Source organism: Tenrec ecaudatus, chromosome 13 (genome assembly GCF_050624435.1).
Source record: "Tenrec ecaudatus isolate mTenEca1 chromosome 13, mTenEca1.hap1, whole genome shotgun sequence".
NCBI lineage: Eukaryota > Metazoa > Chordata > Mammalia > Afrosoricida > Tenrecidae > Tenrec > Tenrec ecaudatus.
The window spans coordinates 103,441,506-103,453,538 of NC_134542.1; the positions used below are offsets into that span (position 1 = coordinate 103,441,506).

A 12,033-nucleotide genomic window follows, 5' to 3' on the forward strand; every position below is an offset into this window, starting at 1 on the left:
CCTGTGGGTTTCCAAGACGGTAACTCTTTATGGGAATAGAAAGCCTCATCTAAAAGCCACACTAAAATCTTTCCTGATAAACTGTGAAAAGTGCTAAAGAGAAATAGTGCAGTCTTCAGGGAAAACATACAGAGGAGCTTGATCAGTGCTCTGTGGAAGAGCTTTCATGGACTGTTTGTGTGTAGGACTTAGGCGCAGAGCATAGCAAGTGAGAAAGGAGAGTAGAATGCTTGAGGCTGGCGAAATTGGTGGGCAGAGTCCAGACCAAGCAGGGCCTTGTATTTCAGGATAAGGATTAGGCTATATATCTTAAGAGTCACTGGAAGCCGTTGTGTGATACGGTCAGATTTGAGTATTTAAAAACACTCTTCCTGGGTGTAGATGGACTGGTAACATGGAGGTGAAAGTAAATATGACAAAACAAGGTAGAAGCCTATTTTTGAGTCACCCAGGGCTAAGGAATTTTTAAAGGAGAAGGACAAAACATAGATGTGAGAAGTTTGTAGAAATAAAAAGACAATTTGGAAGGGTTTAGTACTGGGTTGGATTAAAGGGATGTGAGAGAAAAGGGTTGTCAAAATTGACTCCTAGGTATCCTCCCTGAAATAGAAAATACAAAGGAAGGATTGGTTTTGGGGGAAAGAGCATGGACTTAGGTTTTTTGTTTGTGAAGAATCTTTGCAAGAACCAGAGAAATAGGAGATACTTGTGCATTAGTTAAATAAGTATTGTCCATAGAGTAAATCTGAGCTAACATAGAAATCTGGGAGTCATTTTGTGTGAATTCAAATCACTGAATCCAGCAATAGAATGAGGTGGCTTAAGAGAAAGTGTCACCGGGAAAGTGTGTCCAGTGTTGGTGGGGTCTAGGTGAGACCTGATGGAACATCATTAGAGGTCAGATTGATGGGCAGCTAAAAGAAGGCCCAAGCAGGAAAAAGTGTCACTACCATCAAATGCTTCAGGTCTCAGAGCAATCTGTGTTCCCATGAAAATTAAGAACAGCATAAATTACAGTGTGAGGGGTCCAGGCAGAAAGAGCTAAACTGAGGTGACCATTTTCAATACAGCCTAGACTAAGGAAAAGGGGGTTTACGGGGTATAGTTGTTTCTTCTCTTGTGGTATGGTGTACCCAGCCTCTTTGGTAATGTCATTTCTACATTCTTCAGTATATCTCCATATAAACTAGATTAGTTACCATCACAGAATTATTTTTACACAGGCTGAACAGGTATTGATGAGAGAGTGGGTATATACCTATAAATATATGTTTGACAGGATATTTGTATATGTGATTTACCTTTGCTGCAACTATATATTTGAGGCTTACAGGGGACAGAGTTAACCAAACACTTTGAGAGAATATGTTGCTGGGCCTGGGGACTCAGTGTTAGGGAACACCAAGGTCAATAGTATGACATCATTCACAAAAACAATGTTCAATATCTCATATGGGTTGAGTAGTGAATGGGGTCGTTAGTGACCCTGTGAGGTACAAGCCCACCCAGGGAAATGAGTGATGAAAACAAAAAAGGTGGATGGAAATGATTAGCCCAGTGGACCAAGCAAACACCACCCAGTCTCTTCAACTCTGAGACCTGAAGAACTAAACCCAACTCTCACTACCACCTGCTCTGAAAAAGATCACATTAGAGGAGTGGAAGGAAAATATGGACCAAAACTCAAATCATAAAAGAGCACAGGTTTCCTGGTTGTATAGAAACTGGTAGGACCCCAAAGACAATGGCCCTTACTTTTCTGATCTGGAACAGAACTTGCTCCTGTGACTCAGTTTCACCCAAACATTCACCAGGTCTGTAGAGAACAATAATAACATTAGTGAGGTATGCACACTTTAGAATAGTCAACTCTTTAAGAATAAGCGTTAATTCAAGGAAAACGCTCAGAAGGGTTAACAAGGAGATATAGTACCCATAGGGCAAAAGTGGAATAAGTAATGTTATACTGAGAGGATTGAAATGACTGAGGTGAAACAAAATCTTTGAATTGTGAATGTAAAACTAATAATCTACTCTATAGACCTTCACCCAGTTCACAATAATTAAAAACCTACAAAATGATATTTTAAACTAAGTTGTGAAAAACCAGACAAGTTAAAGAAGCCTTTAATGATTTATTACACAAAATAGTTTAAATTGATAGTTCACTTAAAAAATTTTTTTTGTAATAGTTCACTTTTAAATCTATCTTCCAAAGCAGGCAGAGTGACCTAACTTGTCGTGGAGTTTATGCCCCAGAGGATGTATATAAGTTTCTGCCAACTACAGTTGGGGAGTCAAGAACAGTAAAAGTCACTTTGCGAAATAATTCATTTATTACACATTTGGTAAGTTGGAAATGTTACTATGGGTTTTGAAAAATGTATACTCACCTGAATATTGAATATTTTCCTTATTAAAAACTTGTTTTCTGATTATAACTTGTTTTAAGTTGTAATCATGGATTAATTTAAAATGCCTTAAAATACTGTATTTACAAAGAAACTCGAGGATTTTCATCCTCCTCCTTTAATAGAGGATTATTTATAAATCATTAATTTTTCCATGTTAATTTTTAGCAATCTTTCTTTCATGCCAGAATTTTTCTGAATGGCATTTACTCTGATCAAAACTACAATATGTTCATATTAAAATTTCCTTAAATGTATCTTCAGCACATGAGTATCTTACCTAATGTTGTTGGGCTAAATTTATAAAATGCATCGTTAAATAAGTAGTGCGTATTTCATATATACTAACATAACTTACCTGAATAACTTCATAAAGTGTGTCTTATTAAATTTTAGTTGAAGTTTGTAAGTCCCAGAGAGCCATTCTACATCAAACATTCAAAATATTCTTTGAGGTAAGTTTTTCTTAAGTAAAAATGATCTCCAATAGTAGTTCATAACTTTTGATTTCAGGCTGTAGAGATTTCTCTTGGGGATTAGGTCATAAGGATCTCCCTCTACACACCTCCTCTATCTTCATCACCAGCACCAAAGACACAGAGCCTACTGGCAAATGTATCCCGATTATGTGCAAGTTACTTTCACATGGAGCAGTCCAAAAATCTAACATAGTTTTGGGTGTTAATGTTCTTAATACCCAGGTTTTTCTTTCCATATAAATGTATAAAGCCCTCATTATTTTGTGATTTGGAATTAAAAGTTACTTTCTTTGGTACTCAAGGATTTAAATAATTACAACAGAATCTTTCCCAGATTGGGAAAATTTACACGGGGATAATTGCCAGTTGTCATTCTTCACATGCTCTGTTTTGTTCTTCAGCCAGAGCTTTGATATTTTTTATTGTTCTTGCTAATTTTTCACACACATGATGTACATTTAAGTTGAAATCTCAAACTAGATTTTCACTAGTATTTAGAATTTAATAGGCATATATAGGACTTAATTTTGGGGAATAATTTTAACTTTATCTTTGAGCCCTTAGCCCTTTTAGTTATTGTAAGATATTCTTTTAGATCGTAGACTGGAGCAAACAGCCTGGGACCGCCTTACTAAGTTCCTAAGGCCAGTGAATTTGCACATATCCCCTTAGGTTGAGGACTATCCCTTCACTTGGTTCCCTTCCTCCTCAATGCTTCTCTCTCCTACAAGCCCTTCCCTTCCCCATTAGTGTTCTCTAAAACAGCTGTATGAGTTAAGCACTTCTTTTGCCTCCTAGGAAACTGGCCTAACAGCACACAATGTAAAATACAAACAATTAATGTATCTTTCTAAGCCTCACTTTACTCATTTATACAACAAAGATGATCGTGTTAGTGACAAAAGAGAATTGTGGAGAGCAGTTAGTAGTCTATCAGAATAGTGCCCAGTCATTCCATTTTTGTTCTGTGAATATAGTTTTACTCTTCTGTTCCTTTGCGATATAATTAGTCACTGACTCTCTCCACTGTATTTATCATATCTATTTCTGTGTGTGTGTGAGTGAGTGAGAGAGAGAAAAGCAATTATTAATCATAGTACATCTTGCTGGTATTGTTCCATGTTACTGGATGTCATTGAGTCAGCTCTCATAATAGCTACTCTGAACAACAGAATAAAACACTATCTAATCCTGCAACATCTTCACATTCCTTGCTGTGTTTGGGCCCATTTTGTAGCCATGGTGCCAATTCCTGAAGGTCGTCTTCTTTTTGGTTGACCTTCTGCTTTACCAATCATGATACCCTTCTCTAGGAATTGTTCCCTCCTGATGACAAGTCCAAAGTATGCATTCCAGTTTTGCTCCAAGTATCTGAAAATTTAAAGCCAACATACAGGTCTATCATAATATGTTTTAAAGTACTTTCTCAGATAAATATTAAACAGTCCATATTGAAATTTGTAATGGAATCTACTGATCCCACCTTGAGACATGTTATTAGTTTTAATAATTCCGACCTTACAGAACCTTTCAGATTAAAAATTATACTAAGTTCTTAGTGTTGAAACATTAGCATAAAGAGGAAAATTATAATTAGTCATAGGGCTAGATTTATTTATTTTTTTAAAGGTACTTAGCTTTGACATGGGAAAATAAGATATAAGGCATTTGGAGAAATAACCAAGACTTTAAAAATTAAAACGAAAGAAGAGAATGTGTTCTTTAAATCCAGGGAAAGGTTTGAAATAATTAAACTGTTTTCCAGATACCTAGCCCAGTGTACTGGTATGTGTCCTAAAAAGTTAACATAATACTATGAAGTTTGTGTCATCACAAAATGTAACAGTCTGGATCACCATGTTAACTAAGATATATTTTAAAGCTTTTTAAAAAGTTTTATAGACAAAAGCAACCCTTCCCCCAATTAATAGTTTTAAACTCAGACCATTTATTTATTACATACCTCTATAGAAACTGAATATAAATGTTCAAGTTTTGAGATAAAATTTCATAAGAATTTTGGAACACTTAACACATAGCCCTGTTGCTAGGAAAGGGACTAATAGTTTTCAATATAGGAAGACAGTATGTTGCCTGAGTTAAATGGAGTGGAATGATAAGGGTGTTGTGCTGACTTTTTAGGTAGCGAGCTGCCTGTTTTTGTAGACAATAAAAGGGCAAGGGGTGCATACACAGTAACTCCAGACTTAATTAATATTTTCCTGTTTTTATTTGATAGAAATACATATGCATTACTGTTTGAACTAGATTTTTCACCCTTGTGCCAGTTTCTTATTAAGTAAAAACAAACTCAATGCCATTGAGTCAATTCTGACTCATAAAGACCATATAGGACATGTTAGAACTGCCCCTGTGGGTTTCCAACAATGTAACTCCTTCCGGGGGTAGAAAGCCTTGTCTTTCTCCCTCAGGGTGGCTGGTGGTTTTAAAAATGCTGACCTAGGGATTAACTACCCTACCTGTACCTACTTTCGCCAACAGGGCTCTACTATTAATAGCATCCAAGAAATAATAAAAAACATACATAACACTGAATTTAACGTGACGGGATTTTGTGATCCCAAACCCCCTGGTGCCAGAGCACTGTTCATGTGGAGCTGTTAGCTTCCGGGGTAAGCCGGCGCTGGGCTGCTGACACTCTGCTTTCTCTCACAGAGCCCAGCACTACATCAATGTGCCGGTGCAGTTCAAGCCCCAGTCGGCAGGCACCTTCGAAGCTTTGCTAGTCATTCAATCACATGAAGGCAAGAGTGTTGCTGTTCGACTAATTGGTGAAGCTCTTGATAAAAATTGTGTAAACTAGGTAAATTGTACTTTGGTAACTTGCTTTTAAAAAGAAATTATGCTCTGTACATATTTTGTATGATAGATTTGATGTTAACTATAGATTTTTTTGTTTTGAGAAGTTGATTCTGAAGACTTCACTAGAGTATCATGTGTCTAGTCTACAATGTTCATGGAGGAAAGAGTTCTATTTTCACATTGATTATGATATTCTCAATAAATATGGCACTTGTTTTTTAATGTGGTTTATCCAGAAATAAATGGAATTTTCAATTTATCTTGTCTTTTTCATATGATGCATATTGTAATTAGAATATCATTTTATTCTGCTAATTATTCCAAGCTTTTTGGTCTGTTCTGAGGCGACTTCTCTATTATTACATTTTCTTTCTCCTACGAAATTCTTTTTCTATTGTTTCTGTCATTTATTTACCTGTCCAGAGTAGAAAGGAAAGCTTACTTTATATAATCCCCTCCAAAATGATAATTAAATGTAATTAAAGCTATCCCTTTCCACCACTCCAGAAGGCCCTCCGGAATGGGCTCTTTCCAAGCCGGTGCTTGCTGGCTTGGCTTAGAGAACAGGACTGTCTATACCACCAGGGCACTCTGGTACACAAGGGGTCTTCAAAAAGCTCATGGAGAAAAAAATGGAAGATAATGGATTATTTCCATGAGCTTTTTGCAGTTACCTCATTCTTAGAGGTCAGAAAGAGGGTTCAACAAACAAAATTAATTTTAAAAACGACTCTGCTTCTGTATGTAGTCTTAACCTTTATTTTGACTTCCAGACTCAAATGTCCAACTGGACATTACCACTGTATTATTGACTTGGCATTTCAAACTGATTCCCTATCAACGGCTAATGTGTTCCCCAATTCTCCGCCCTCAATAGATAGTACCTCTAATCTTCCAGTAACACAGCCCGAACCCCAGTTTTGGATTTCTTTATCCTCACCACTACATGGACAGGTTCAAACGGACAATGATTTGATTAATAATTGTTTAAGCATTTGCACCACCAAGGGACTTAACCTAGATACACCTGAGCTGTTCTGAACAAAATACACTGTTTCTTTGCAATGCAGCCTATAATCTAGTGGTGTTTGCATGTGTCACCTCCTCTCCCTAAAGTAGAAGCCCTGTGTTAGAAGAAACTTTACCCCGCATTTTCATTACTCTCTCTACAGTGCCTGGAGGTTCATTGTGACTGACCCCCCTGTAGTCAGTCCTCTGTGCCCCACTCACTACATGCTTCCTTCTGTTCACTGATGAACTAGAAGACTTAAAAGTCCCAGACAATTAGTTTTCACATCTTCCAGTAATATCTTGGGAAGGCCTCAACACTTCTATCCACCACCCCTACTCTCAGCACACAGTTTCTTACCAGTTGCCTGTATATGCTTTCTAATAAAAGCTAAACAAAGAAGCCCCCACTACTCACTGTCAATTTGCCATACTGTGATGGCTTGTGTTGCTGTGATGCCAAAAAGCTATGCCACCGACACTGCAAATATTCCAAAATCCATGGAGAATGAGCTTCCGCAGAGCTTCCAGACCAACCAAAATCAAAACCAGGAAGAAGGAATTAGCATCTGAGCAACTAGTCACTGACAAAACCTTATAAATAGCAGCTGACCATTGTCGGATAGAGTGCTGGAAAATGAACTCCTCAGGTGGGAAGACAATCAGAACAGTATGCATAGTAGAGTTGGTCTTAATGACCTTAATGGAATAAAGCTTTGGGGGTCTTATCTGCTAATGGGGTACTACTCAAAATTGGAACAGATCCACTAAGTATGAATCTCAGGAAATTAGAAGTCAGAAATAATCATCTGGCTAATTTGAGTCAATCATTTATTATGCGAGAAATGACATACCCAAGAGTGCCAGACTGACACGTCACATTCATTTTATCAAAAAGAACATTTCAAAATCTTTTTTTAAAACAGTGTTGTCTGTACACTTCTTTAAGAAAGTCCAGTTAATAGAATTATTCAAATTTACAACTAACCATGAATGCTAGTGATGAAGAAATTGAAGAACTCTACCAATTTTAAAGTCTGAAATTGATCAAACATGCAATCAAAATGCATTGATAATTGGAATGTGAAAATTAAAAAGGGAAGCATCAGTAGTTGGAAAATATAGCCTTGTGATAGAAACAAGGCTGGAGATTACATGTTAGAATTTTGCAAAAGCAAAGACTTTTGAACAACGTAACTGGCCATTATACAGGTAGACCATGCCAAGTGGAATACATAGGACTCAAATAGACTACATCTGTGGGAAGAGTGTAGGGGTTGACCAGGGTACAGACCATGAATTGTAATTGTTTGTCTGTGGGTTCAGGCGGAAACTGAAGAAAAGTTAAAGACCACAACCCCAAATGTGACATGAATCCCACATGAATTTAGAAACACCCCAAGAAGATTAGATGCATTGAACATTAATGAACAAAGTTTTGAGGTGACATAAGTACATCTTATATGTAGGGGGAAAAAGCCATTAAAGAGAAAAGACTGGAATGCGTGTCAGAAGGTTTTGAAACTTGCTCTCAAATGAAGAGCAAAATTATGAGAAAAAAAAAAGCTGAATAGAAATTTTCAAAGGGCAGCTTGAGAAGACAGTATATCATAATGAGATGATGTTAGAAATCCGTTAAAACGCTGAAGGATTCAATAGGCAAAATAATGAACCATGCAGGAAGCATCAAAAGAAAATGGAAGGAATATATAGCGTCACTGTAACAAAAAGAATTGGTCATCCTGCCATGTCACGAGGTAGCATCCTGTAAAGGTTAAGTACCAAAGGTATTGAAGTAAGTCTGAGCAGCTGTAATGGCATTGGTGACAAACCAGACTCCATGAAGTGGCGGAATGCCAACTGAAATGTTTCAACTAGTGGATGAAGTGCTGCACTCACTAGTTTGCCAAGACATTTGGAAGACGGCGAACTAGAAGAGATTCCCTATTTGTGCCCATCCCTGTGTTGTCTTAAGTAGCATACTACTTATATCTAGGTTTAAATAGCCATTTTAATGATTACACAGAACTTGCAGACAAAATTCATGATTAAAGGGTTTATTAAGGAACTTAACAGGTCGTAATGTCAATGAGAAATGCTCAGGGTAAAATTGTTCATCAGGACATGTCACAGTTTTTTCAAGGTTGCTAATAAATGGCCAAAGGGCATAATCCTCTGTAAGCCTCAACCTAAAAACATTCAGCTCAAGCTCTGGTTCAGCAAGCTCAGTTCCCCCAATTAAGTACCCAACAGCATCCTACTTCACAAGCCATCATCCTGCCCCCAAACACCTAATTTCACTTGCTTTGTGGGCTGGGAAGTCCACTTTGTTGCATGTGCGGGTTCCTGGGTCAGCTTTTCTGATGTCAGAGCTGTCCCCCGGAACCAGGAAGTTCACTGTGCAGGAATCTTTGGTTCCAATGATACACTGTCTTCCTGGCTATTACCGGTAATGAGATTCTCCTCAGAGGGCTCATTTTATATGTGCATAATTACAGGTGAATTTTACCAGTATCTTACCCAACCTTTTCGTAGACCCAGGCAGGAAAAAGTCATTTGGTGGGAGATACTTTAGCTAGATGAATCATATTAAGTAATTCACCACCCGTGATACGAAATAAAGGTGGCCCAGCAGAAAATGTAAATTATCAAAGTATATATACAAACATATACATTAAATATTTATACAAGTAAAATTTTGCTGAAGACAAAAATTTGCTGCAACTGCATATCAAGCAGGCAAATGCTGAAATGGACATGGAACAGGACATCATAAGACATCAGATGTACCTTGTCTGAAAGCAGAGACTACCCAAGAAATGCTGCCCCTTTGGAGTTTTATTGCCCATGTAAAAGGATCATAGCGAGTTTATGCACAGCAACGAGGATGGGAATTTCAGAATATGTCATTGTGCTCATGTGGAACCTGTGCATGGGCAAGGGGCAGTTGTCCGAACAACACCAAGGTATGCAGCATAGTTTAAAATCTGTAAAAATGTGTCAGTTACATATTTTCATTATACTTAGTCATGCATCACAAAACCTCTGAAGTGTTGAAAAGCAAGGATGTTACTTTGAGAACTAAACTATGCCTTACCCGAGCCATGGAATATCACCTCATATGATATGAAAGTTGGTCATTGAATAAGGAAGACTGAAGAAGAATCAATGCATTTGGATTGTGCTTGCAAAGAATCTGGAAAGTACCATGGACTGCCAAAAAGACAAGTATGTCTTGGAAGAAGTACAGCCAGAATGTTCCTCGGAGATATGGAGGGCAAAGCTTCGTATCACATATTTGGACATGTTAACAGGAGTGACAAGTCCCTGGAAAAGGACATCATGCTTGGGACAGCAAGATGGATTGACACAGTGGCTGCAACAATGGGCTGAGGCATAGAAACAATTGTGAAGATGGTGCAGGACTGAACAGTTTTGTTGAGTTTTGGGTTGCTGACTCAAAACTGACTGGACGGCACCTTACAACACTGTTAAACTCATAATTTAAGGAGTCAGACTGTGTGAAGAAACTATCTGGGTTAGATGCTGGAAGCAGGATGGCTGAAAGCACTTGCTGATGAAGACTAGAGACTTCATTTAGCCTTCTGTGTGGACTGCAACTCATTATAAAACCAAAATCCTTACAACTGGACCATACACATCATGCTAAGTGGAGGGCAGTTTGAAGTTCTCAGGTGCAATGACACTGAATCATTTAATGTAACCCTTTTAGGCAAACTCTAATCCCCACCAAATAACCTTTCCCTGTGTTTATCTGGTAAGAAGGTAGGAGGAAGTGTGCTAGGTTTTGCCAACTTAGGTGTGCTACGATTCTCCCATGATTTGGTCACCTTCATGGGAGATGGGATCTTCTGTGGCACAGTCTAGCAGTTGTGAGAATAGTCGTCCTCAATTAAGCTTAACAGCCAGATCATGTCTTCTTCAGAGTAGCGTTTTTGTAAGACACTGAGAATTTCTCTCCTGCACCTCTCCTTCCTTCTTGCCTGGATTGGAGGTCTGACTTGGGTTGGCAGCTCCTGTGGCACCCTGCCATGTTTCTGTGGACCTAGCATCCTCTCAACTCTGCACCGACCAGCTCTACTCTAACTGTGACTGTGACTTCCCGCTTTCCCTCTTCATGCACCGGCAGCAGCAGCGTTCGTCAGAAGAGGGCTCCAGCTATCAGACACTTGGATTTGAGTGCAACTGGAACAGGCTGTTTTTTTATACAGAAAACTCTTGCTTGGCATCAAGTCTTTTCGTACACACACGCGTGTCACCGGTTTTGTTTCTCTAGAAAACAGCCTATCAGGTGGGATCACAGCTGGGACGCAAGGTGTACAGTGGACAGTTGGTCCCACCAAAGCAGGTCCAGACCCGGGGGAAGTCTGTGCAGAAGCAGGGCCGGGCCCAGCAGATCATCATCCAGCAGCTTTAGACAGCTGTTGGACCATCTCAGGCAGACTCAAGACAGCAGCCGACTTGTGTCACAAGGCAAGTGGTGCAGACTCGGTTAACTGGCTGTCGACAATCGTCTAGCAGCCAGTTAACCCAGAGGGCACCCTTCCCCAGCAAGTAACAGTCCATTTCAGGCCTGATCACCACCCAGCAACACGTTGTCAGGAGCCAGCCCCAGCAGCACTGGCAGTAGGCAAGGAATGGTAACTGACACTGCCAGTTGCCGGCAAAGTGGCCCCTTCAGGACGGTGGTCATAATGGTGCCTGGGGCTAGCTCTGTGCCTGCCATCCATCCAACGAATCCCTCTACCTGGGGAAGACGCTCTAACAGCCTCTCCATGTGAATGTTCAACAGTACCACGGTGTTCTTAAGAGAAGGAAAGCTGCTTGAACTAGAGGCAGAGAAGGGAAAATTCCAAAGCAAAGAAGGAAAAAACCTGCATGAGCCTCAGCACCACCATGCCACGGCACAGAAACATGGTGAAGGTGGATGTTGCTTTTCCTCTCCAGGAAAAAGATAGTCCTCAGGATCCTAACCAAGCAGAAGAAAAATGACACAAATCATCCAGTCATGTGACGGAGGCGATCAAAGTCATGTTCCTTGTCACTGTTCCAAGAAATGTGTCAAGTTTTCTGATGGGACACCATGATCATCTGTCCTTTTCTACAATGCAGAGACTGCTTAGTTTTTAGTAAGTGGCTCAGTATTATAACTGCAGCAATATATGGCAAATTGAAATCGCAATCCTTTCTCATACATACCCTTTCAGTCAGGACCTGTTGATGACAATATTACGGATTAGGATTCAAGGCAACTCAGCGCAATAGGACTTTAGTCGACTGATACAGTCACC

At 39.3% G+C, this 12,033-nt stretch overlaps 2 protein-coding genes and 1 pseudogene across 7 annotated transcripts in view; 2 read left to right on the plus strand and 1 right to left on the minus strand.

Annotated features, from left to right (window-relative positions):
- CEP192 (centrosomal protein 192) overlaps window positions 1–5,952 on the plus strand; it is a 141,997-nt gene extending 136,045 nt beyond the window's left edge. For 4 of the 6 annotated variants that reach the window (XM_075529886.1, XM_075529889.1, XM_075529887.1 and 1 more), the window contains 3 exons: window positions 2,219–2,348; window positions 2,808–2,866; window positions 5,567–5,952. In XM_075529886.1, the coding sequence (XP_075386001.1) occupies window positions 2,219–2,348; window positions 2,808–2,866; window positions 5,567–5,714 (337 nt within the window). In that variant the 3' untranslated portion in view covers window positions 5,715–5,952. The remainder of the gene's footprint in view (window positions 1–2,218; window positions 2,349–2,807; window positions 2,867–5,566) is intronic. The other 2 variants (XM_075529890.1, XM_075529892.1) reach the window with 1 other exon arrangement.
- FAM210A (family with sequence similarity 210 member A) overlaps window positions 2,166–12,033 on the minus strand; it is a 57,998-nt gene continuing 48,130 nt past the window's right edge. The window contains exon 4 of the mRNA XM_075529896.1: window positions 2,166–4,261. Within this exon, the coding sequence (XP_075386011.1) occupies window positions 4,178–4,261 (84 nt within the window). The 3' untranslated portion in view covers window positions 2,166–4,177. The remainder of the gene's footprint in view (window positions 4,262–12,033) is intronic.
- On the plus strand, window positions 10,584–11,734 carry LOC142424743 (nuclear transcription factor Y subunit alpha pseudogene; annotated as a pseudogene).